This window comes from Rhinolophus hipposideros, assembly GCF_964194185.1.
Source record: "Rhinolophus hipposideros genome assembly, chromosome: 1".
NCBI classification, from domain to species: domain Eukaryota; kingdom Metazoa; phylum Chordata; class Mammalia; order Chiroptera; family Rhinolophidae; genus Rhinolophus; species Rhinolophus hipposideros.
This window is the reverse complement of record NC_138047.1, coordinates 40,379,002-40,406,990: the sequence shown is the minus strand read 5'-3', so window position 1 is coordinate 40,406,990 and position 27,989 is coordinate 40,379,002. Positions and strand designations below refer to the sequence as shown.

General features: G+C 32.8%; 1 protein-coding gene across 34 annotated transcripts in view; it reads right to left on the bottom strand.

The window, feature by feature from the left end:
* Positions 1 to 27,989, bottom strand: part of EXOC1 (exocyst complex component 1) — a 52,015-nt gene that overhangs the window by 12,212 nt on the left and 11,814 nt on the right. For 4 of the 34 annotated variants that reach the window (XM_081065171.1, XM_081065172.1, XM_081065170.1 and 1 more), the window contains 12 exons: positions 26,369 to 26,389; positions 24,722 to 24,909; positions 22,390 to 22,617; positions 22,059 to 22,191; positions 21,321 to 21,430; positions 14,084 to 14,233; positions 8,389 to 8,494; positions 4,262 to 4,306; positions 2,822 to 2,985; positions 2,143 to 2,250; positions 893 to 969; positions 160 to 388 (listed from right to left, as the gene is read on the bottom strand). In XM_081065171.1, the coding sequence (XP_080921297.1) occupies positions 160 to 388; positions 893 to 969; positions 2,143 to 2,250; positions 2,822 to 2,985; positions 4,262 to 4,306; positions 8,389 to 8,494; positions 14,084 to 14,233; positions 21,321 to 21,430; positions 22,059 to 22,191; positions 22,390 to 22,617; positions 24,722 to 24,909; positions 26,369 to 26,389 (1,559 nt within the window). Of the gene's footprint in view, positions 1 to 159; positions 389 to 892; positions 970 to 2,142; positions 2,251 to 2,821; positions 2,986 to 4,261; positions 4,307 to 7,448; positions 7,473 to 8,388; positions 8,495 to 14,083; positions 14,234 to 20,484; positions 20,539 to 21,320; positions 21,431 to 22,058; positions 22,192 to 22,389; positions 22,618 to 24,721; positions 24,910 to 26,368; positions 26,390 to 27,989 lie in introns of all 34 variants that reach the window. The other 30 variants (XM_081065174.1, XM_081065173.1, XM_081065175.1 and 27 more) reach the window with 10 other exon arrangements.

Sequence of the window (27,989 nt, the reverse complement as noted above, 5' to 3'; positions counted from 1 at the left end):
ACATATATTGTAGCCAACACCCTGATTCAAAGCTTTGAGGAATGAGAACAGTAGATGCCCCAATGCAAAGCTGGAAATCTCTTGATTTAAACACATTTACCTATTTTTTGCAATGACTAGAATCCTAAGGGTTTTTTTTTTTTTTTTTTTAAAACTTACAATGCATTTGTCAAAGTTCCTTTTGATAGTCACCAAAACATTTCCCAATGTAGTACTCAGAAAAGAAGCAGGGTCCACATTTTGTGCAGTCCATACATGATGACTCATTTTGACTAACATATAAAGGGAATTAAAGCTATCAATTTTGTCTCCTAATGCAATTAGGTTGTTCAATTCTGGCTCAATGCAGCGAAATATTTTAGTCATCATTTGGCGAATCATATCCTTCCTGTTCAGAAAACATACAAAATATAGTTATTATTAGCATCAGGTGTATTCATCTTTAACTTTAATCCACTGGGTAGATACAAAATGAGTAACATGATATTTCCACTAATAAAATGTCCAAATATGATGAACTAATTATTATACACTGGTTTCCCACATAAACATACTTTCTGAAGTTAAATTTTATCACTATGATTAACTTTCTCATTTGTAAAGCCAGATCCTGAAATGTGCTTTGTGATTTCCGAGAACTACATGGCAATTCAAATGCTACTTCCCACCAGCAAACCTCAAAATTGATTACATTTTTTGTGAAGACTAGAGCAAGGAACTGCAGAGTCGCACAACAGCACCTATTTTAATTCAGTGAAATGTTCAGTAAGACACTGGGTGTAGACGGCGGTGCTTTGAGAGCCATCTGGACTCACTGAGCTGTACTCCTCTATGCTCAATGTAAAGTTTATTTTTCCCCCCAAATAAATAATAGATAGTAACAAACACATACTCAGATGAAACGGGCAACGGTGTGCCAGAATTATGTGGCCGTGATAATGTTCCTCCATCTAGGTCGTCTGCTTCAGTCTGTAAAAATTATTCAGGTACTTTACATAATAAAAGACCAACAATTTGACTAATTTATATAGCAAAAGCCTGCTCAATCTTAAAATTCCTAGAATACATTATGAAAAATGATTTTTAAAGGTAGTATTACCCATAAAATTACATAATTTAGTATGCTCTTTAAGAATGAAATGCTTTGTTCTTAGATTTTATCAGAGAATTATTGTGGGGTGAGAAGCTGTGTTTGCACATGAGGGGAAAGTGGGGAGAGAGAAAGTACAGGAGGCTGGGGGGAAGTGGGAATGGGAGGACAGCTCAACAAAAACCAGAAAATACCGAGAAACAACTTTCAATAAAGAATTTTAAAAAATAAAGAAATCTCAGTAATCATGCTAATAAAACTTTGCCATTTAAAAAATGCTATCACAAATTCTTACAGAAGCCATGAAGTAAGAAAATTTACTATCACCACAACTACAACAAGTCCTCCACCATTTGAGGTAATTTTCTCATTTATTTTATGACTGCTTTTTATACGTTGGTTCTCTTTCTAAAGATGACCTTAAATTTTAAAATCGCTTTATTTGAATTGGTCTTTTTAAGTCCTTCAAAATATTGTTGCAAATCTCTCATTTTATTTTCTTATATTTTCACCACATGAGAGGAATGCTGAATAGGCATTTCTAAATCCACTGAACAGATTAGGAAACTGGGAATTAAATAATTGGTCTAAGGTCTCATAGCTAGTTATTAACAAAACCATGGAAAGATTTGAGTCCTCATCCTTCCTTCCTCCTCTTTTTTATTCCCTTTTCTTTTTGCTAGACCATAGCATATACACTCAAACATCAAAGATCTTTTTTTGGAAAATTATATTTTTTCTTGATGACTACTAAAAATGCTAAACTTGCTTTTTAAATAATTTTTTTTTTGCAAAGTAAATTCATACATGTCCCCCCCTCAGTAATTTAGAGAATGTTTAGGCCTAAAACAGTCTGGAATATTAAATTAGATGCCCAAATTCTAACTATCACTGTTTTTATTATCTTGTGGTATGACAAAATTATTTTAAAAGTCCTTACATTATGAATTCTTTCATTTTCTGTTCTGATATTGAAATTGTGACAACATATTAATCAGGCTAATGATGCCACAGATCATAAATATTAGCCAATAAATAAATGTGAGGCGTACCATAGTTCCAGGCATACTTTGATGTTGCTGTAGTTTGAAAAATTTACTTATGAAGTCCTGTTCTGCTAGACACAGGGGCTCGAGTTCACTTAGTACCTGTTCAAAGATCTGAAGAAAACTAAAATGAAAGAACTGCACCAAATACTTAAAATAACATTACACATTTAATTCACTTTTATGCAGGGACCATGGATGCTGTATCCATAATCACAATAGAATCCCCAAAACAAACTCTTCCAAGATTGACAGGACAAAGCAGTATTATCAAGGCATAACAGGGCCAGAACACACCTAAAATAAAACTCATAACATTTATTCACTTGAAATCTGGAAAGAGGAACACAGAGACAAACTTTTTAAGCTTATTTAATGCATTGCAGAGAACAGTTAAGCTTCTTAAAAGCTGTTATTTCCTCTTTACTTTGTAGCTACTTAAAGAACTCAGATTTGAGATACAAGTATTTTATGATTTCTAACAAATTTTAATAAAGCTATAATGCCATTTAATTGATAAGTCACACTTTACTTGACATTTAAGTATTTTTTTTAGATTCAGAATTGGAAAAGTAATACATGGTTAATTGAGAAAGAATGAATCTTTGAACACTCTTAAAACAAAAACGAACTGCTGTTAGAAAATTAATATTAATGTTTAAGAAGTACCTGTTGTTTTATTTACCTTATCAAATTTGGTTCTGTCGGCCACATCGAGATCAGAGGCAGACATGTTTCCCATATCCAGCAAGGAAGATGACTGAGATCTGCGATTTCCTGAACTCTGAACACTGAGTTTATTTAGACTAGAAGTAGATCCAGTTAATTTCCCAGAACTTCCATGAAGACCTAAGAAATAATAGAACTTTGAAAGTCGTGACCTTTGGGAATAAACGATCCACAGCATAACTCAGGGCTACCTTCCACTGTCTCGGTCTTCCAGGGCTCCTAACAGTTAGGGCACAAGTCTACCACCTGGGACAGGCTGTAGAATGTCCTTTTCTTTCGTTAACATTTATGTCCTATTCCTGAGCATATTGTAAAGAGTTGTGAAACTACACAGATCTATAGAGAAGGACTGAAACGGATCTTAAAGATCACATAATTTATGCCCTGCCCAGTCCCGTCATAAACAAAGTTGCCTGATGATATCTCTACACTAAAATAGATGAGGATTTCTTTCCCATTCAAAAGACATGAATGTGGATGGTCTCTGACCCTTTAGTACTAGCTAGTATAATTTTGTTATATTTCTGAAGAAAACTGTCATATCTCAATATTACTAGTCTCCACATATTAGGCTGAACCATGTGAAACTACCAATTCTCGATCATTCTTGTTCTACGAAAAGGTCAATTACATAAAGCTCAACTTAATATATTCCTAAACCCAGAGACCCTGCTTTTATGATGATTATACTGATTAAAGGGAACTGCTTAACTACAGTTCTTTAAAAACTAAACAAAATGAAAAGAAAAAAATACCTGAAAACTTGTTATATTTAAAATACAACCAAAATTTAATATATCGTTAACTATGTTAATATAGGACATCTGTGTTTATGTATGAATATACATATCCATCATAGCCATAAAGAAAAATTAGAACAATATGGCTGGACAATATCCTACATATATTAAAGAGTGAAAGGATTCCATTTTTATAAGAAAATGTGATTATTTTTATTCAGAATTAAATATAAATAAATTAAATTTTTTTTATTCTTCTTGAATATCTCTCAGTTAACCTGTATTATTTGCTGACGGCCAAAAGAGACAAATGAAGGTATAATAGAACAATTAAAGACAAACTTTGGTTTTATGTAAAGTCTGACCAATATGTAAAAGAATTTTTATAGTTTCTAACCATAGCCTGAAAACAGAAGTATAATGGTTAAGCTTTTTCATAAATTTCTGGTTATCCACCATATATTTTTAACTACGTTACATATTTCTTTGCTGTAGCCACACACACCACTACCATCATGTTGGTTTTATTTCACCAATACCTGACAACTCTGAATAATCAATATTTTTGGTGTAACTTTTTCAAGACAAATAACTAATTTCTAGACATTAAACAAACATGCATTGAGATTACCTACTAATACACTAAGTATACTCACTCTCTGTTTCCTGTTTGACAGCACTTTCTTTTCGAGGAAGTGTAGCTGTGATGGATTAGGTTGCAAGCATCAAAGACAAAGACAAGTTAATAAACTGCAATTTGCACAAACCATGCACAAGAGGAAGTTAAAGCTCTAGTTTAAAAGACACATGCAAAGAACCATGAGCATCAAGTAACAAGAGGTGCAACATATGTTTAGTTGGTCAGCTACTGTTTGAAAAATTATGAGAAACTTTACTAGTCTTTTAATGTATTATTTTTACTCAAATATTCAGATAAAAATATCTATATGTGTAAAATCACCCCAAACCTTTAAATTATTGTTTTAAGTTTATGAAGCTGACATATTTAAATTCAAAAGACTATATTTACAAGTTTTAGTTTCCGAAGAAAATAAGGTTCAAATAAATAATATAGTGGAAACTTATTGGATGCAGTTATAGATTTAGACAATAAATGCATCAACAATTCCATATTCCCTGAAAGCTCTTGGTAGCAATCTCTAGTGTACTAAATAATTTTATACTACATCTGAAAAAAAAAATATATGAGTAGGGTTTTAAAACCATTTCAAAATATCAAGCTGTACTACTTAGTAACTGGCTTTGTGAACACCTGGAATAAAAGGTATGTATCAAAATACTATTTATCAGGAGATAAGTGGATGGAAGGGTAAAGCCGAGGGAACAGGTTTAATGGAAGAATTTGAGCGTTTCGTTTCATTTCTTTTTTTTTTTTTTGGTGGGCCTACTCTGACATGAGTGTCTTTATTGCTTGTACCATACAAATATGAGGAACGGGGAAGGAATCTTGGCTTTTTAAGGATCATTTGGCATTTCTTTTATTCTAAAACTTCTCTCTATATAGTATTTATAAGATCAATTACAGAGATCATTTTGTGAAACATTCTAAACTCAAATTAGAATTTGATGTGAAAGGCAAAGAAAGAAATTATAGAATGAAAGAGAAAACTGAAGACCATAACCTAGAAATATTTTAAAAACAGTGTGTCAACTGTCACTGACAATCTTCAAGGCAAAAGCCCAAGTATAAGCTACTAATTTGTCACATGAGCGATATGTGTATCTTTCCAGCCTTAGCTACCTGAAACTCAAGGGATTGTGAAAAGTAAGGCTGGACATTAGAGAGGTGGGCAAGGATCATGCTGGAGCTACGTCCTAGCTGGCCAATCTGAACAGTACTTTCTGGTGGCCTTAAGATGTCACTAAACTAAGTCACCAGTTCCAGAGCAAGGCCTAATTCATCATATACTTTTTTTTTGGTAGCCAATAAAGAATACAGAATTACTACTAGTGCCTATTAACTACAATTTGGGACTCATAATAAAAAGTCTACATTATTTATCAGCAACATGCAACAATATCCAGGTAAACTTTTAAGTATCTTTAAATTATCCTTACTAGACTATAAACTTCATGAGGGTAGGGTCTTTGCTCATTGCTGCATTCTCAGAACCTAGTGGTACTTATTATATAATAGATAATTAATAAATATTTACGGGACGAATTTCCAGCCAGCTGTGAATTCGGTCTTCTATTCAAGACTCCCTTTGGAATCAAAATTTCGTAGCTTAGTAGAGAAGCACAGAATGAAAAATGATTTTGACATACCATTTTTAAGATTTTGGAATGTTAAATGAGAGGCAGTAATTATGTAAATGCATATGTTAATGGACTAAAATGCCTGTGTGTATTATCTTACTTGTAGACAGAAAAAAACTGGTGATTTAAAAAATAATTATTACATTTGCCTGCCATTTTACTATATACAGTTGCAGAATACAATGGGGGAAAACCCACCAAAATAACAATCTTGGGGAGAAAATTCCAGGCCTCTGAGGATGTCAAAGTAAACCTATTAATCAAAAAAGACCTTATCACAGAGAAAAGATACTTTGCTGGCATTTTAACATTATTTTGAATTATTTGAAGTAGATGTTAAAAACTTGAGTCCAGAGTGGTTCAAAAAGAGAGTATTATCCTTAATCTCTATGACTATGCTGACTATACAATTACTTTTATAAAATATATCCAGTCTGACTTTCTATTCTTATAGAATTTTCAGAGCAAATGAAAAACACAACACATTTAAATACTATTTATAATTACTAATTTTGATTCATTAAAAAGTTATCCTAAAATTTCAGGCTTCTATTTTAATTATAATTATTATTAAAATTGATTTTAACATAATTTGAATCATTGAAAAGATTTTTTAAAAATTTATATTCTACCTCATTTAGAACTTGTCATTTGTGTTTAATTTGAAATTTATTTTTAAATGCTAACTAATAAGTTAGATCCTCAAAGATGAACCAGACCGTTTTATCCTCTGAGTTCCACTTATTATTGAATTTTTCTTATAGCTGATTTTATCAAAATAACTGAAATTATATAATTTTCTGGTACCATCAACTACCACAAAGTACTCTCTTAGTTCTTATTATTTAATAGAGAAGAAATATAATTTTAAGTTTTAATACTATAAAAATGCTTTCTATACTTGTATTTGTGTTAATTTAAAAATATTTTCAACAAGATAATTTAAGAACTTTTCAAGGACTAAGAAAACAAAAAAATTAGGTTTCAGGTTAATGCAATTCCATTAAGATGCTATTATACTTGACTTAAATTATGTTTTTATTATGTCATTTATCTCAGTGTGAATCTTAGGCTTGATAAACTATTATGATACTGGGATTAATGACCTCCCGAGGAGACATAATTTTAGAAAGATTTCCCTTTTACCTCCAGTTCTCATACATTGTAGAAGAGTTCTCTCAAAATAAAATGGTTCACTAACAAGTGGTGACAAATATACTAAATGAAAACATTAAACATGTAACTGCATTAATAATATGCTGTTTACTAAAAAAAAAAAAAACAAAAATCAAAACCAAAAACATCACATATCCACAGTGAAACATTAACAAGGATATAAACACACTGCTGTTTGAGAACAATTAACCTTTAGGATGAGTTAGCATTTTTGTTTCCAAAAGCCTATTGTCCCAAGATTCTTATCAGTATTTTTACCTAAGTGTAACAAATTTGTACACAGATTCAAACCATTTCAAAAGTCTGGACTAGTGTATCAATATATTAGTGTTGTATTAAAAAAAACAAAACACCAACCAACCAACCAGTGAATTACAAAATAATTACCCACTAAAGACAGTCTTCTTTGTCCTAAAGAAAAGAATGGAAAGATGAGCTATCAATTTCAATCCTGTTTTCTGATTACTGAAGTAGCTTAGGGCATAGGCTCCTTTCAACAAGCAAATGCTAAGCTCATGATTCTAAAGGGGGAGCTATGCAGACACAGTGAGGAGTACACACTGTAGCCACTTAAGGCCAGGTTTGACTTGATTGGCACAGAACTCCATCCAAAGGGAACTCCAGAGATGGGCACATGCAACAGCAGAATGTGGCCTTGGCAAATCACCTTCCTCACTTGATACTTTCACTGGTTATCCTTTCAAATCATGGTGGGTTTTGTTTTCTTGTTTGTTTTGTCCATCTAATACATTTAGAAGCAACAAAAAAATAACACACTTAAAAAATACCTCTTTGGAAAAATAAGGTATAATCACAGGAGAAATGTGGGTATGATATTTATATCTCCATGGCAGGGGAGAAAAAAACTTTATTTTCAATTCAAAATAGCCAGTGAGAAGTAAGAAGCCAGGAATCACTTTCATTTCCCTGTGAAGAGCAATGACTTAAGAAAGAGATCAGTGATTTGTCCCCAGCTGTTAAAAAAGGTCTTTTAGGAAGTCAGAAACTGAACTCTCAACATGTCTCTCTTAGTCTAATACTTTCTCCACTAGACTGCACTTCATTTTCTGGCCAACTGCTTTTCTTATGAATATATATTTTTAATTATAGCATAAATACACAATTGCTGTCAGATTCATGTCCTGCAGAATTTTAATTAGTAAAAAAAAATTTACATTTCTTCTATGAAATACCTATAAATCATATCAATGCATCAGACTTACTCTTTCATTAATTCTAGTGTATCTTCTTCCTCCTTGCTTAGCTGTCATAAATAAAACCATTTTTAATAGAATAGAAAACAATGAACTGAGGTGTCTAAGCTTACCAAACTTCTTGCTTTCTTTAGTTGTGCCAGTCATCTTGATCTTTGCAACTTCAAAGAAATCTTTAATTTCTCTCTCATACAGTCGTGATAAATAATCCATGTAATTCTTAAACAAAAGTAACACGTACTTATTAATAAAACAAACATAACAAGTTCCATTTTTCAATCCCCCCATGTCCTTCATGCTTGCTTTAAATTTTATGGTCTAAAATTTTGATTATTTCATTGGCTATAAAAACTAGGCTACTTTCTGTCTTTAATAAAAAATTGAACAGGCATCATAATTTACAAAATTATGAAATTTACAAAAATATGAAATGGAACATAACCATACTTATATTTTCATTTTTCTATATTAACTTCCACATATTTTAAATATAGTTGTAATTATACTGTATAGATATTTGAGGCAGAAAATTGGCGTTTCTCCAGCTTCACATCTTAATGATTGCAAAGTATTACCCTTTGATCTTGATGTACCACAGTTTAGTAAACCACTTGCCTAACATTTAAGTGGTTTCAGTGTTTTCCTATGATAGACAATGTTACAATAAGCTTTTCATTTCTAATGAATTGTTTCCTTGGAATAATTTCCTAAGGATGGAATTACATGCCAAAGAGTATGGGAATCTTTATAACTTCCTCCATATGGCCATAGTGCTTTAAAAATGACTATATCAACAGACGGTGTCAATGGCAATGAAAGAGTACATTCAGTCTCACTGTACCGGGTCAGCTTGGGGTATTACCTCAAAATACATTATTTCCATTAAGAATTTAATTAGCACATCTTACAGTTTTCATAATTAATTTATTTTTTATAAACAAATTTATTTTAGCTCAAATGAAAACATCTATTTAGCACACAAACTCATTCCTTCATATCTGCTTATCATCACATAAACATATTTCATACCATCAGGAAGGATTCTTCAACAGTGGGAGACCACATAGTATTTTTCCAAGTACTAAATTAAATGCTATATGCAGTTTGACTAAATATAAATAAATCCACAACAGAAAAACTATACCTAGCTCTTCTTTTAAATTTATCATGGAATTAAGTTTCAATTTCCTTTATTATTTCAGATTAATACATCCAGTTTTAGAACAAGTTTACCTTGCTTTAAACATCAAAAGGTACATTACGTAACTATCTGTATATTGACTTATAGTTCATCACAGATTTTCTTACGTATTTTGTAGATATATCTTTATAAAACAGTAATTGGAAGAAACATAATACAGATTCTCCTTTTCTTCAATTTGTAGGCCATATACATTTCCCACACTGTATCTATAAGAAAAGTTACTCAAATGGGCAATTCTTTCCCACAATCTTTGCATAACTATGAAAGCAGATATAAATTAAAATATACCCTAAAATTAATTCCTACTTCATTGGGCTGTCTCACTTTTTAAATGTCTCACTTTTCAAATTCTCATAGAATATTGATCACTACAAATCAGTAAATGACTGATAAGCAGAAAATTAGCTTTGCACAATTTGTAAAATCTTCACCAGTGGTTTCTACTCAAATCACTCAATATAAGAGGCTACATTCCAATATCCAAATTGTTTAAGTGCACATTACCACCCAAGCAATTTAAACAGTTTCAAAACAGCTATTTTGATACCTAGAAAACAGTGACTTGAGCAGACTATTGAAAATCATCTTTTTCAATGGGATTCAAATGACTGGCTACCTTTCCCCCAGGTACTCAATAGAACTTACTGGTGGGAAAGGCCATAGACAGGTGTGATTATCAGTTCATTCCATTAACCAAATTCTGGAAGATATCTCTCACTGTGAGTAGTATCCCTCTTAGTACCTTGCATATAGCACCTAACATAAAATTTAACTACACATGTTTAAATGTTATCTGAGGCAGTCTTTTCAACTTTACTTTGTGCTGACTGTGAGTTTTATGGAGACCTCCATGTTTTACTTTTTCTTTAACCAAAACAGCAAATTCCACAAATGTAAACCTGTGGTCGAGGGAAGATGTCAATCTTCAAGACTGACTGTCAATCTCAGGAGGTTATAGGAGGAAAGCTCATTTCCTACCTGAGCCTAGATGGACCACTTCTATTATTAATTGTCCTACATGGATGACCCAGAGCCACAGATAGGGGTCGTAATCCTGGGGAGGAGGGAATCTGGGCAGTTGAGCTTCTTACATGACCAAGGCATCCATGTTTTCCATAGGCTCTATGTATACCAAATAACACGGCTTTGCTTAGAATCCAAGTAAGCTGCAGCAGGGCCTAGTGATTCTTATTCCTAAACAATTTGAAATAGGCTTTTCCTGTTCACCAACAAGTGTGGGCTGTGTACACCCAACCAAGTGCAAACAGTATCTGGATTTAATTAGTATTATTATTTACTGTTTTTTAAATTTTTACTAAACAAACACTGGTTTGTGTTTCCTTCTTTCTTTTCTTCTTCCATTCCTTTCTTCCTTCTTCCTTTTTAATAAATCTCCCATTTTTGGCAACACTTCAGCAACCAAATGAGATTATGAGATAAAATACATAGTCTGTCAAAAGTTCAAACCACGGGATCAAGTAACATTCTTGGGAAATAAGTCAACTTCATTTTAAAAAGCTCATTAATATTGTCAATCCAAAATATACTGTGATCAGAGAAAGATTCTACAAATCATCACTAGGTTGGCTATAGTCTTGTTTCTTCACTTTAAATTACATTCATAAATACTGCATTATATATAAAGACAAGGCAATAATACTCACTGAGAACACAATTAGGCAAAAAGCTTATTGATTACTTATTTGAATATTCACTAGAGGACAAAGCACTTGTTAGCACAAAACTCTTAAGGAGCTATAATAATGTTTAATTATTCAAAATATTAATCTTCCTAACTTCAAACAAAGAATTCCAGTAATATAAATATTTTTCCTTAAGATATTGCCAAATCACAATTCTGTTGAATGAAAACAAAACAAAATGTAACACAACAGTAGAGTTGCATAACACTTAAAAGACTAATTCTGAGGAACAAAAATAATTTTACCTAAAATGCCTAGTCAGATAAGATGTGTATAAACCCCTCAGGATACTTACATCCTTTTTGAAAAGCATTTTTGTTATAATTTAAATATTTATTATTTAAATCATTAATAATTATTTATTAATTAATTAAAATTACTTAAATGATATTTAAATATTATTTTATCAAGGTTTATGTCCTTTCTTATGATCTCAGTTTAGAAGTAGAAGGAGCCAGATTTTACTTTAAATGGGCAAAGGCACTTTGAAGAGAAGATACGCGAACTCTGATATATAAAAATGTCCTACTGCTAAATATGCTGATACTAATAGATTGGTAAGAATGTACAATCTACCTTTTTATTGTCATCACACTTCTCATAAATTTCTCCTTTGCCTTCTCCTGAAGCATGACCCAAAGGACAGCAGTTGCAATAATTATTTCAGTAAGTATAAAGGTAAAATGGGTTCGTGTAAAAACATTACTTCTCTGAGAAAAGATAATTTTCACTTGTAAAATACGGTGAAAAGAGAGTACCGTGTTCTGAATAAAAGTAGGCAAAAACTAGGAAAAATTTTCCTTAGTAAAAACTTTTACTAACAAAGCTATCTAAAAATAAGATTATTTTGCTATCTGAATTTTTTGTTGGGAAATTTTAGGTCACAAGCACATGAGTGGAGGGGAACAGCCTTTAGATTAACAATTCCCATATTCTTGCTCCACAGAGATGAAACACATCATTCTTTCCAATTCAAGAACATCTGTTAAGGTCATGTTGTTCACGTAATTAAATTAGTAGTCATTAAAATAGCTTATACATTACTTGGACGTTTTTATTTTAAACTCCAAATGCACTAAAACTTACAGATAAAAGATTCTAAATGTTTTTCATGGTACTTTAGAATTTTAAGTGACCTGCTCTTACATGCAATATAGAAATATAGCTATTTATGTATTTGCGTTAGCTAGCAGTTCTTTAGCTTCCTAAGTGACAAGGTCAGTTCCAATGCTAAAGGTCACAGCATAAATGCCAGAAAAGTACGGTACCCATGTCTTCCTGCTACAATGACCATTTATTAAATTTAAGTCAGATCATGTCATTCTACTGCTCAAAGCCTACCAACACGCCTTTCCGTCTCCTTGACAGTAAAAGCCAATTTCTTACAAGGGTGCACAGTCCCTTCCAGATCTGCCCTGCTTCACCCCATCCTACCTCTCCCACCTGCCCTTCTAAGGTCCTGTCCCTTGCTCACTGTGCTCCAGCCACACTGGCCTCCTCACTGCTCCGCCAGTGCATGGGCTTGACTTTGGGCACGAGCATTGGGCCTGGAAAGCTTCCCCTCAGTAACTCCCACTGCTCACCCGCTTATTATTAATATCTGTGCTCAAATGTCACTTTCTTATGATGCCTCCTCGGACCATCCTATTTGAAACTGTAACCTTCCCCCAATCTGGGCATTCCCTGCTTTATTTTCTCCAGGGTACTCAGCAGCACTTTTTAACATACTGTATAACTGACTTTTTTGTCAGTCTTTCTCCACCAAAATATGCACCCTCAGAAAGCAAGTGTTTGCCTATTTCCTTTAATGCTGCCTCCTTAGCACTTACAAGGTTAATTTAGTATGTAACAGGTGCTCAATTCATTTGCTGAATAAGTATGTGAATAAACGAGTCTTATTTTCCCCAACTGCTGACATTCAGTCAGTGATATGTATCATTGCTCTTCTATTATAATCTCCAAGCCTAGCAATCTAGCGTCATCCGGTCCCTTCTGCCTTGGAGTCTCTCTTTTGGTTTATATTCTCTATTCCTACCACCACCTTCCTGGTTCAAGATTTCATTTCATTTTTATTACATTAGGTTCTTAATTAATTTCCCCATGTAGTCTTTTGTCATGGTGTCATGGCTCATTTTTTTCAACATTATTTCCTTCTGCTCCAGTCAGGTTTGCCTCTTCAAAGGTGGGAAAAGGGCATCTTTTCTCACCTTTGTCTGCACATCCTGCCCCTCCTCTGATTTCAGGCTTTCTAATCTCATTCATTACTTAAAACTCAATTCTAGTCCAATACCTTCTCTAAAGTGTTCCTCCACCACTTCAGGACATGATTTCCCTTCTCTAAACTGCCATAGATTTAAACTCATTTTCCGTTTTGCACTTAACTTTTTGCAGATTGTTTTAAGCATAATTGTTCTTCCCAGTCAGATGTGAAGCTCTTTAGATTAGAGGACTGTTTGTGAGGCCATATGTGCCTGAAACAGTGAAATGCTTGCTTAATAGAGGCACTCTGCACTTGCTTAACAGAACAGATTACATATTCTTAGAGGGCAAATGCCACACTCACACAGATTCATACTCACTCCATTGTTTCTATGCACAGAAAGAAACTCAGGAAATAATTATAGCATTTAACTAAAATGAATGATGCTTCAGGCTACATACAGTATGGTCTAACACTAACTATACTATACTGAAACTCAAAATGTAGCTCTTCTTTACCTGAGTAAATAAAATAAATGTTCTCCCTGGTTAATGAGCACTCAGAAATTCAATTATTTTCTGCTTTGCTAAGAATGCACTATAGTATTTCAAATGTCACTTGGGGAACTGTATATCTGGCCTGTTGATTCTAAAAGATTGTGCTCTACACTCAGTGATGTCAAACTGACGTCAAATCCATACCTTTGTTAGTCCCTCATATTTTCCATAATCTGTATTCTTTAACCACTCCATCAGCTTGGCATATCGGAGCAAGTCTCTATGAAATGGATGATGATTAGGTAAAGTCAGTTCAACAGAGTGTTGAGCAAGAGTGGAACTCTGATCATGACCCTAGAGTAAGGAAATAAGTAAATAAGTATCACTGACAGTAAAAGAAACACTGTTATAACTGAAAATTCTAAACAATGACCAAGTATGGCGAAGTAGAACCAACAGAACATAAAAAATTAAAAATCAAGTACTTACTTGTCTTCTTTTATCATCCTGTGTATACCAACCATCCTGGACACCACACCACCATAATCATAAACACTTAAGAATGGCACTCTGATAAATCAACTACTCATTTCATCTTCTAAAGGAGTTGAGAATGAATGTTTTAATCAAGCTTATCTCTCCCATACCATATCATTTTACAATTTACTAAGCAAATAAACGATACAAACTGTATTAAGAAACACACCAAATAGGGAAATTATTCATAACAAATTGTCGACAACTGTGGTATTTCCATTAGAGTCTACAATATTTAAAACAACAGAGAAAAACATATAGGATATAGCATTTTAGAATTAGGAAGGATTATTGATGACTATACCCTGGGCTTTCCCTGATGATAATATAATTTTAATTTTTCTATTAATTTGTTAAATAACTATATGATTTATTTTTAAACCTTGATAAGACTTTTAATAAGTTATCAAACAGTCTTAAACAGAGGATATATACTGACTTTGTTTTAGAAAATATACACCTGGTAGGGTAGTCCAATAACCATACTTTCTAGAAGAACAAACTGAAACTCAGAGTATAAGTGATTTGCTTAGATCAGACAGGGAAGAATTGGAATCTTAGTTACGTGACTCTCACTTCTGTTTTCTTTTAAAAATGTCAAACAAAATCATTTTAACCAGACTCAAAAAATTCTAACTGCCTACTAGTCACTGGTATCTAAAAAAATAAAACAATAAAAATATTCCTAGACCTCTTTTGAAACAATCTAGCTCTCCTTCTCTGCTACTTGGTCAACACTTATCATGGAACTCAAAGCCAGTGTCTAAGCGATGGGGAGCTGGAAGATAAAAGGAGTAGAGTCCCCTTGAAAACATGAGTCCCTAAGAATAAGGAAAGGGCAAAAAAGGACAGATTTATTTGAAGTCATTCTGATTCAATCCGATTTACTTAGTCAGAAGTTATTTGTTAGCATTTTGTGAAAATTGTATTAAAATGACAGACCGTTGGAATTTTGGGGTTTTTAACTCATTTTCCAGCAAAGTTATCTAAACTAAACTTAATTAATGTGTATTAAACTAGCTGATATAATAGCTTATAAACACTTTGAATTTAAATTGTTTTAAGATATTTCTTTCAATTTATATGCTTTATTACATATACAAAATAAGAATGTAGTGGTTATGGGTTTTAAAAACCAATTTATTTTAAATAGAGAGTATTCAGAAAGAAAAATTCCTGGCCTAAGGAAATAGAGTTCTCTAGTAATTGGAAAGTACTTTTACAGTAAGAAAAGTGGAAGTATAAGACACACCAAGTACTAAAACCATCATTATCTGAGTTCCTTCTTCACCAAAGTTTACAAATCAGTAGGTTCGAGAATTTTCTTCTTGTAATACTATATCCCCAATTTAAAATGGAAATAAAAAGTAAGAACCCATTATATAGAAATCATGTATAGAAGTGTGTAGAACCAATACACTTTTAAGATTAATCTTAATGATGTCTACTTAGGTTAATTTGGGAAATTGGACCAAAGAAAGCAGAAAAGTATCAGAAAACAAGTCTGACTGATTCAAAATAACAAAAACCAGAAGGCAGAGGCAACAGAAATCTACAACTATAACATATGTTATATACAAGCTATATGATGTATATATGGTCCACTATTCCTTTCTGTAATTCTAAAATCCAAAAAAAACTCAGTTTAAGTTTAATGCTAAAACTATTTTGAGGGCAAAAGCTGACCTGAATTAACATGAGGTTATTTGTAGTGTTAAGTGACTATTCACATTTTTTTTGCTGTAGAAACAATTATGTGCTTGATTACAGGGCGTGCTCCAGACCCTCCTAGAGTGGTTACATTATACACAATAGTATATGCACACTATTACTTTTCTAAAATCTGAAAAATTCTAAAAGTACAGGTGACCCCAAAACTTAGGGATAAGGGAGCAAGATCTGTGTGGACATTCTTTTCAGAATGGCTGATTGAATATAAAATCATCACCATTTCCTATAAAATCATCCAGCACTAAGACCTAGAGTTGAAAAATGGAGCTATTCTGTATATTTGAAATACTTGGGCACCTCCATCTTTTCCGTGAAGTAAAGACTAACAGTGAATATGAACAAAATTAAAAATATCAAATAAAACACACCAGTATTACCACTGGACTATATCTCTAATTATAGTTGGCAAAGGTCAATACAAATATTACGTTACTGAAACGTTTTCTTCATGACATCAGAAGGATCACTGGGATTCCATTAAATCACAGGTATTAGATACTAAGCATTGATATATATCATATTAGGGTGGTGCAAAAATAATTGCGGTTTTTGCAATTATTTTTAACCTTTTAAACCGCAATTACTTATGCACCAACCTAATAGTTTTAGTTCTACCAATGTCTCCATATTGTGTATCTTAATTAGTTACACTGAATAAAGAGAAAGAATATTTCCTCTTTAGGACAGACTTGTTATAGCTTCTAAATGTTTCTAAATATTCTGCCTTTATTAATAACAATATTAGATATCTTTTCATTACCCAAAATAATCTTCAGTAATTTTTCTCAATGCTTCAAGAATCAAAATAATTGTTTATGTTCTTCTACAACTATTTATTGAAGCCATTAGATGTTAAGTTATGTTATTTAATTTAATGTCAGGAAAGATCTTCAATTAAAAACCTCTTCTGAAAATGGAAGAATTAATTATTAACATTTATAGAGGATTTTAAAGTTTCCAAAGCTCTTTCGCATAAATTACTATTCAAATCTTTCTTCTGCAAAGTCTTTTAAGATCACCATCACCTGAAAAATTCACTTCTAATATGAAGAACATCCTTACCTTCAAACCATTACTATTAAGACACATTAAATGTTATTAACGTTAACAAAAAGATTTAATTTTAGAAAAAATGGTTCCACAATACTACAGAATATAGAAAAATTAAATACTTAAATTGTTTAATTAATCAATAATATAATTATCACATCTAGAACCCTAATGTGCAAAGAATTTTATTCTTTACATATTTTTAAAATTAAGACACTGTTTATAGTTTCTTTGTATAAATAACAATAAAATAGCAACTAAAATTTATTGCCCACTACCATGCTAGGTATTATATATATAAATTATAATCTTCACAATAATCTTGCAGAATTCTTTTTTCCTCATTTAAAAAAACAGCAGAATTTTATTAACATAATTTAAAAACAATAGATTTTGTCCAAATTAATCTAAGACAAATACATTTCCCCAAAACTTAGTGAATCATAGGTTTTTATTAGTGTACATATTATAATTTATAATAAAATTAGCTAACATTGAATACTTTACTATAACCAAGCACTGTTCTAGGTACTGAACATTTATTATATTAATCCTCATAACTACCCTGTGAGGTAGATATTTTTATTACCCCCATTATTTAGAAAAGGCAACTAAGGTGGCATAAAGAGGTAATTAACTTGTCCAAGGTCACCCAGCTAGGAGGTAGCAGAGTCAGGATTTCAACTCCAGGAAGTTTGGCTTCATTGTCCACACTCTTAAATACTTTGCTATACTGTCTAACAGAAATAATACTTTCATGTGAAATGCTGAATAAATTTTCAACATTTAGGAACTCTTTCTATGTTATAGCATGTTTAATTCTATTTTTTTAAAGAAAAAATATCTGAGCAAAGTTCCAACAAACATCCCAAAAACTCACCTTAAATAATCATAATTCTTTCTAAGCTTTTAACCACAGATCATCAACCTATGTTTAGGAAATAGTGAAATGTGCTTAAGGAAACAATTTTTATGACATGAACTGAATAATGGTCTATTACACAGGCTTTATTTTAATATATGATGTTTCTATGAATACATATTGAAAGAAAATTTTCCAAATTGAAGCATGTTAGCAAAAAACCCTGCAACATCAGTGTTTTTGGTTGTACTTTTAGTTCAGCACATAATCAGTCTCACCATGTTGCCAAAGGCAAAATACAGAATCATGAGGTCTCTGCAGAACCAAAAGGGAAAAAGGATGGCAGAGAACAGTCATGCTTTCAAGACACATCTTTCAAAAAACAACCAAAAGAATTTTAAAAAGGACATATTTTTGACGCACATATTTCCTCAATTTTATTAGTCTTACCTAGAATGCCTGATTTCAATATCAGAATCCTAATTAGTGTAACTGGCCTGATTATCCTGAGTATCTTACTAGATACATGAATCCCCAGTAAATGTAAAAATAATAGGTAAGAGTCTGTAATTTTAATGGAAGCTGAGGGTCTAGAAGATCTAAAAGAACCAAAAGAATCTGGCCAATTATTAAAAATATTACTCTCATAGTACATTACACAAGAAGTGACTAGTAAATAAAAACGCATTTCAGGCTTCACTAAAATATAGCTATGTAGAAGTATTACTATGAAAGAGACATCACAGATAGCAAGCTCTGGAACAGTGATTCCAAAATGTGAAGATGTTTTACTGGCCTATATCAGTAGTAAATAAAATGATAGGAGTGAGTTTCTCATAGAGGTAAATGTATTAATTTTAAAAGTCTGAAATTATGTTTTTCCTTTTCTTTTACTGCCAAAATGTCATTTTCAAAATAAAAAGAGAGTGAAAATGGATGGCAGTATTTCTTTTTAAAGGTTTCTGCTTTGTAAAATAAAAAATTGGTGACTTGGTCAGTCTCCAAATTTTATTCCAAATTTTATTAATTACTAATGTGTGAATTTAAAAAAGACTGGGAATTAATGGTCTTAAATTACTGTCATGTTGTGATCAATTTATTTAACAGAATTCTTCTGTACAGTAGTTATTTCTACACATTTGCTATAAACTGCATTGCATGGACTCTATTCAAGTCTTGTGTCATCTGTGATGCCATATCTGACTACTCAGATCCTCAGTAAACACACTTCTAATGAAACCCATTAGCACTTATACATATATATACTATGTAAACATAGTTATACAATGAGCAATTTAATGTATACATTGCTGTAGAGCTTTAAGTACATTAACCTCCTTACAATCATCGTGAGGGTGGGAGTCATTTCTTATTCTTACATATGGACGACAGCAAGTACACCATGAAAACCTGGTCACTGACAAAGAGATGTACCATAATATGGTAATCAAATATTCCCAGCTACTTAGTCCCACAACAAGCAATAGAAATATCCATGTTTCCCAACTCTTGCTAGGTGACCTGATGCACTGAATTCAAAACATAGAAAAATCCCTTTTCTGTACTTGGGACATCTTCTTGCACCTTCTTTTCGGCACATCCTAGGGCATGGCAACATTCTGGTTTTTAACATGCATCATTCACATGTAACAATACATATTAGCTTTTAGAACTGGGAAGCATTAATTTTAAACAAAGCCATTAGTTTACAAGGCAAAGAAGCAAAGTCATAAATAATTGCATGTTACAGCAAACAATTAGGGTGCAGAAAGGACTACTATTTATTGACTGGTATTTTTAATACCATCTACAAATGTGAATAATATCACTGACAATGGTGTAGTTTTCAAAAATTAAAGAACTGTGTAGAAATAGATATTATTGAAATAATACTGTAAGAAAAATGTGAATTAGTATTTCCTTTGTGACTTCTAGGTTTACTTTTTTCTTGACACTTTTCAAGTCAAGTGAAATGTTAAGAGAAATCTTCCCCCATTTCCCCTACATGCTTAGTGAGTGGTCTTCTTTTATGCTCCCATAGCACCACTGCTATAACATGTACCCTTCCTGAGTATCATCTCCCTTCCTTAGATTGTAAGCTACTGAAGGCTGATCAGCTGCTCACCTATCCCAGGTAAATGCCTGCTATACATCTCAATCACCTGGCAAATAACTTCTAAATAAATGAAGGAGGGAGGAAGTGAATGAAAGGATGACGAGAAAAAAGGCAAGCAGAATGAGATTAAATGCCTAAAAAATAAACTTTGGCTATGGGACATTAAAAAACTGCTACAAGTATGGTTAACAAGTAGCTTAAATCAGTAAGTTATAATTTATAAAGATTCTGCTGTAAGTTTAGCAAACTTTACAGAACAAAACAAAACAAAAAAATCAGAGAAGCTTGCGCCAAATTTGATGTACTCACAGGCACCGAAAGAAAGTAGGACCTGTTATAGAGCTGAAGGAGGGCCTGAGTAAACTAATCAGAAATAAAATATAGTAAATACAATTGTTCTTAGAATACCGCAAAGTGAAAACAAAGTAAGAATCCAATGTTTCAGAGAGCATCTTTTGATGAACAAAATTACCCTCATTTTTTTTTTGCCCAATAATCCTAATAAAATAGAAGATGAAAACTGTAAGACACCTAATTTATCATACCAGATATTAAAATGCCTTCTATTCAAATCCATCTAAGGTACTCTTAGTATTAATATTACTGCCACAACCTTAATTATAACATCACTTTCCACATAACAATGTAGACAAAAGGTTTACACTAATTGCATAGTGTCATTTGCACTATATCCTCATTTGCACTACAGTCATTTTTCTCATGTATATGAGTACACAGAGCCAATGAAATACTTAAAACACTGGATCAATTCCTGGTTCTCACCTCAAAGTATTGAAAAATAAAACAGGCCAAACAGTAAACATGTAACAAGTTTAGACTTATTTTTATCAATACCGATGTCTAAATGGTATATGTAATAAGTAACCATATTTATGTGATTTCTCGAATCAGAGATTTTTAGTTGAAAGGAGCTAGACTGTCTATCGCAAGGGGCAGTTGAGGCCCAAAATGCATCTATGAGCAAATATGCACTTACTTAAAAATCTTAAAATCAAATAAATGTGTGAAGAAATATGTTGCAATCCCAATCAAATACGTTAAAATTTTCTGTGGGAATTTAAGTTTAAGATAATTGATAAACAAGTTACAGGAACATGCCAGTATTAATAATAAAATAAAATTACCTGTTGAACAAAAACATTGTTGAGGTGACTGGCCAGTCTCCGGGCAAAATGCTCTCGCAAATCACTGAAACGCTGCTGCTGTTGTCTGACTGCCAGGAGCATGTCATGGCCTAAAATCAGAGTATTTCTTGACTGCTTTAATGGGTAAAAAGATTTCCCCGATGTTTAATGCATACACTGATGACAGAATCCATATTTCCGTTTTGAAGAACCTAGTTTTACTGGTGCATTTGTTTGCTTTATAAAAGAAAGGCAAGGGGAAAAACAGAACAGCACAGCGATGCTCCCAATGAGGTCCTCCCCCAGCGTCATCTGAGGACTGTTAGAAATGTGAGTTCTAAGATCTTGGCCCAGACCTCCTGAATCTGGGCCTGGGGCCTGACAATCTGTATTTTAATAAGCCTGTCTGGTGATTCCGAGGCAAAGTCAACTTTTAGAACCACTCGCCTAGCAAAACCTTATGCTCTCTGGGCTAAACAAAGCATCTGCTTTGTACTAGGTTCTATGAACCGTAGTGAAGAAAAATCATGGTGTTAACTTGAGTCACTGATGGTCAATCAGAAAGAACTGAAATGGAAAAGTTCTTAGTGTCAATAGAAATGAGTTTGGCAATAAGTGAAACTTGTTTGAATAGCTAATAATGACTTGCCCCAGGTATAGCTTGTCAAAAGCGTTATACTAAGTTACAGGCTTAGTCTCAGACTCTTGGTCAGACTTTATCATCTCCAATGAACATACCTGGTCGAAGAGCCACATTCATGCACTGCAGAAGGGCATCGGCGGCATTGGTACAGGCCTCAATGCCTCTGGAAGAAGCAAGATCTCCTTCCTGAAGGGCCTTTATATGACCTTTGGCCAAGTCCATGTGGTTCTGGAATATATGTAAATACACCATTTTCACATGGAATTTTGGGAAATTTACAGGTAAGTGGCTACACAACCCTATCACTAGGTCTTTGGAATTATTTTAGACCTTGCTCTCATAAGGAAGTTAGAAAATATTTACAAATGGGTTTTATATATTATTAGAATTTTCATTTTTTTATTGTGGGTAACTTATCACACTTACCACAAGGAACTCTATCTCAGACAAGAGTTTTACATTATTAGTGTTACTAAGATGAATTAGGTGGTTGCTTTCCGAGATCTGATCCATTTGTTCTTTTACACTTTGGAGCATTTCCTCATAACTGCTCAGTTTCAATTCAATCTGATCCACTTCCTTTAGAGCCTCATCCAGCAACTGCATCAGGATGTTCACTTGCTTTTCAGAGGCCATGATTGATTGGATGTTGGCCTACAAAGTTAAAAACAAAGTAACACTTCATATTATTTAAATGTGTAAAGGAAGTATAAAGATAAAATACTGCCAAATCTCTTTGACAGCAGCGTAACAAAGACTGACATATACATCTACACATCTACTTTATGTTCCAACTTTATAAAGTATTTTAAGAAGGTACACTTGCCTGTATATCCAGGTTAGGGACCAGGCTTCAGTTATTTTATATTTCCACAGAGCACACAAGTACGGTTCTGCCCCACAATGTATCATCAATAATGATACCGTCTCATTTCTGAAAATGGGGGGCATTCAACTATGTCACCTCTGACTTTTTCTCCAATTCTACTGGCTATAGGAATTTTCTATACTTCTTAACATTTATGTTAAACCCTAAATAAAAGCATAATTATTTACATAATACCTTAGTCAAGAGGGTAGCAGTGGTACCAGTCTTTGAAAGTTACATGGACCTGATTTATAACTGCAGTATGATTTGTACCAACAGGATGTGGAAGAGCATACGGCCAGAAGATGGCTCCTTCTATGGTCTTCTTTTTCTCTCTCATTTGCAACCACGTTTTTCTCAGGCAAAGCAGTAACAAACTATATCATCCCCTTACCACTGTTTTCTAAATGGTTCTATTGATTCTAAATTCCCTAAAATACGGAAGCTGCCAAATCCAAAATTAAACTGCAAAGCAATATAATGACTTGAAACATATATACAATATTAGTTAGAAAAGAAAATATAAACCACTAAGCCACATTAAAAAGGTAGGCAACATAGTATGAGGAAAAATCTTGGACAAGGAATTAAAAGAATATTATCGTACAGCTGATGCTATAATTTCACATGTGCTATTTTAGAGAGTACTCATAATAACTCGCAGCCCAACTATAGTCAGAACCACTCAGAACCACTGACATCGCTTAGGCAGCAGTTAGGGTTTGAATTTATCCAGGGCAATTTCCACTTCAACATCTTAAAGTTTCTTCTATGCTTTACTTCCAGTAACTTTTGTAAATTTGTAACCTTGGACTATTCATATAGTCTCTAGGCCTCAGTTCAACCTTATAGGGTCTGTACCTTTCATGTATAAAACACCAAAATTGTTTAAGTCTTAAAATATTTTTTTATTATCTGAGGGTTTTTCCTAAATGCTTACCTTGTGTAAACAAAAATTCCTAAATATTCACCTTAGATTTTTTTCACATACGGTATTTCCCCGAAAATAAGACCTTGCTAGACCATCAGCTCTAATGAGTCTTTTGGAGCCAAAATTAATATATGACCCAGTCTTATTTTAACATAAGACCGGGTCTTCTATGACATAATATAATATGATATGCTATGCTATGCTATGCTATGATATAATAATATAATATAATAATATAATGTAATGTAATGTAATGTAATGTAATGTAATATAATACCAGGTCTTATAATATGTTATGTTACATTATATTATATAGTATAAGACCTGGTCTTACATTAATTTTTGCTCCAAAAGACGCATTAGAGCTCATGGTCTGGCTAGGTCTTATTTTCAGGAAGCATGGTAAGTACTGCTTCTTTTGGCTCTTTACTTTCTAAAGATGTACATTTAGATACAGACTCAGAAAAACTGCATACAAATTAAAGGATCGATTCCAAAATACAGTAGCAGAGGAGTCACACATCCTTTTCAACCCTGACTCTTGTTTTTACCACACTTATTCTGTTCCCTTTGGGTAAATAATTCACTTATTTCACCCCAATTCCTCTCCTTCTAATTTGTACCTATTTTTTTCAAACCACAAATGCTATTCTTTTGTATTGAACTATTCTGAGGTGTTTCAGAGGCTGAGGATATTAACCCCCAAGTTGGTTTCTGGTTGGCTTTCTTTTTCTTTTTCATTTCAAGAACCTCCCAAAATCTGGAAACTCAGCCGACTGCCTTCATTGGCCTGACGAAATAAGAATGTCTTTTGATCAAGAACAGTGAAAGACTGAGAGCAACTGGTAATGCACTTATAAAGACAGCAGTAATCACACTACGAGGCAGTAAAATATGAGCATCACAAGTCTTCTCAATCCACTGCACATCACAAATCATAGATTATAAGAAAGCCTTACCCCATCTAGCACCTGCAACTCTCTGGACAACCTTTCTGCAAAGGCCTCAGCATTAGATATTGCATATTCACAGCCTTCCATCATTATTTCAATATCCTGCTCTTCTCTCGCATTTAACTCTTGGTATTCATCTACTGCTTCTTCGTCACCTCCTGTTACACTCTGATTTTCTCCGCTTGGAACAGATTCTTAAAGAGGGTAAAAATAAAATAGTAAAAAAGTAGGAAGGACAATAACACAGTATTTTATAGGTAAAGTCAATTAAGCACAGGTCACATATACTGGCTGAAAAATAGGAAAGAATGATTCAAAACATATGGAAAAAAACCCTTATTTTTATGAAGAATGGCATATGTTATTATAACAAATAAAAAGCATGTAGTCTAATTCATCGATTTTTAAGTGTTAAAATAAACTTTAGCCACAATTTCCCAAATGCAACCTAAAAAAACAAATACAAAAACAGAAACAAAACATAGGGAAACAAGCCTAACCTTTTTTTCATAGCCAAGGTGATAGTTGCTCTAACAAAATAACGATTATGGATTCAGGACACAAGAAAACAATGTCTTCCTTTTTTTTCCAGGTAACATTTTTCATCTGTTATTTTTCTTCTTTTTGTCTTTGTAATATATATGTATACTTCAAATAACTTTTAATTGAAATGAAAAATGCATCTAATTTACAATTTATTTTGGGCACTGAAAATATTGACCTAATTTTCCATTTCTTTGTTTAAAGAAATTTCACATGCATGGATAAAATTTCTAAAGATCAGCTATAGAAGTTCTCTCAATAACTCTGTGGTAAAAACAGCAAAACCAACATGGTTGCTTGAAATCACAAAAATTTAAATGGTCTTCATAACAAAATACCAAGAGGTTAAATCTGAGGTGCTTTCTGGATAAACGTTTTAGTTCAATTTTTGAATATACTTAGCATATGAGATTTTATATAAAGCTTGAAGAGAGGTAAAATGAAAAAAATAATTTTTACCCCCCAAATAAAGTTACTGATTTTCATGAAATTAATAGGTCATGATTTAAAGCACAAATTCTGGATGCTTTAAATATTATTTTCTCTGAAAATGAACATTTACATTCATGACATACATTTTGTTAATTCATCCTAGAAACAACAATGAGCTAATTCAAACTAACAAAAGATTCACTCTTAAGAATGATAATAAGGCAGATTTAGATAACTCCCAGAAAAAAAAGGAGGGGACTAAAATTTTTGGTATAGGTAACTGTAGATTACAGTATATAAGTTTTTTAGAGAAGCATCAAAAGCTATTTGTCCTGTGAATGAATCCATTTCATTCATTGTGGAAATGTTAAACTGTCATGTGTGACAGCTTATTAGCAAGGACTCCCCAAAACATTCAGGACAGCTCTTGTCACAAGTAGATATTTAAAACTAACAAATACTTTAAATGATCATAACTGCTTCAGAAGTATTTTCTCTCCCATGAAACAGTCCTTTGGAAGTTAACAAGTAATACTATCATTAATTTTATCACCATATGGATTTTGCAGTAGTAAACTTATCCGTGAACATAATTTCATAAAATAATGCAACCAACAGTACATAACAATAGCAAGTAATAATGTATAGAATAGAAAAAGAATAAAAGGTGTTACGCACCTTCTGTAACTTTAGGCAGTTCTGGAGAGTAAAAAGGTATGAAAAAAGCAGAGGAAAGTAAGCAAAGAATATTAGCTGGGTAGAAAAGTATACAGGTTTAAATTTTTAAAATACTACCCATATTTCATTTGAACTTCATGCTAAATCAAGGTTTAAAAGACAATGTCAATATTAATTACAAAGTGGAAAGATCTACAAGAAGCTAAATTTTGAGAGTTCATTTTTCTTATTCATTTTCTGACAGTTACTAAAAATACATTTAGCTTTCTATTTTCTCTCAGCCTTTTAAGAAACAGTACTGACTAGTCCTTGGAGAAGAAAACTGGGAAACAGATCACTTCCTGGAGATTATTTTCAGGTCAGCTATGACTCATGCATTTAGCTTAGTTGTTTTCACTCAAGGCCAAAACCTTCACCGGGACACACCCTCACAATGGACACTGTTAGAAAGGACAAAATTGAAGTTATTTAAAAAATCACATAAGATAGCCATTCAAGCTGGCATCTATGGATTTAAGTCAAAGATTTAAAAAAAAAATATGGTTGCAAGAGTGAAAAAGAAAAGTCCATACGAAAACTTCACTCTACTTCAACTGCCAACAAAATCCTCTTTTAAAAACCATATTCTGCTAAGAAGCTCCAATTATTAGCACGAACATTCAACTGTTACCAAGAAAAACTACTTAAGTCACCACTGCTGACATTCATGATGAACAGTCTTATTTACTTGAATGATTATTTATCTCTTAAAAGGAGATGGTGATAATCTATTTCCTAACATTGCCCAAAGCTTAGAGACATCCATTTTTTTAAAAATGGGAATTACAGGCCATGGTTTTAAAGTCCAATAAAACATTAAAACAAGTTGTAGACATTAACGAAGCTACTTCCTGAACTCCACTGAACCAAAGCAATGGTTATTTGATTTATAAAAAGTGATTTTCAAAATGAGATCCTGAAGGATCTTCTCAGTATTCTTAAAATTGATCTCAATTTGGATTAATATTTATAAAAATTGAAAATATCTACACTTTTATTTTAGGCCCTGAAAAATGAAATTCTCTCTCTTTTTTAAGCTTGACACTTCTTTCTCAAAAACAGCAATACTCTTCTCATTGATTTTAGTAATATTTCTTAATGAGATAAATACAGGTAAGGTACATATTTTCCCATATTGTTGACTTACTGAAATACATTGGTTTAAACTACATCTTAGGCAATAAATAACATCTGGAGGTATGCAATATTTGAAAACAGAACACAAGCTTTTAAATTCACCTAACAGAATGTTCAACCCTAAAATGGTAAAAAAATAAATAAATAAAGACTACTAAAAACAGACCACTGTTCAAGGCACGAAAAAGTACCATAAGTTTCGTGAAGGTCATTCCCTTAACACACTCATTCATTAGGACACTGGGTCTAATGCTGGTGAAAGGGCCATTCCTGCAAACTCCTAACAAGGCCAGCCTCACTGCGGGAGGAACACGGGCGTGACACATGGGACTTGCCTCTGCCAGTTCCCAGCATTCAGCCTGAAACCAATAATGGGCTCACTAATTTATAACTGATGAGAAAGAATACTACACTGAAGGAGAGAAAGACTCAGCGCCAAACAGAA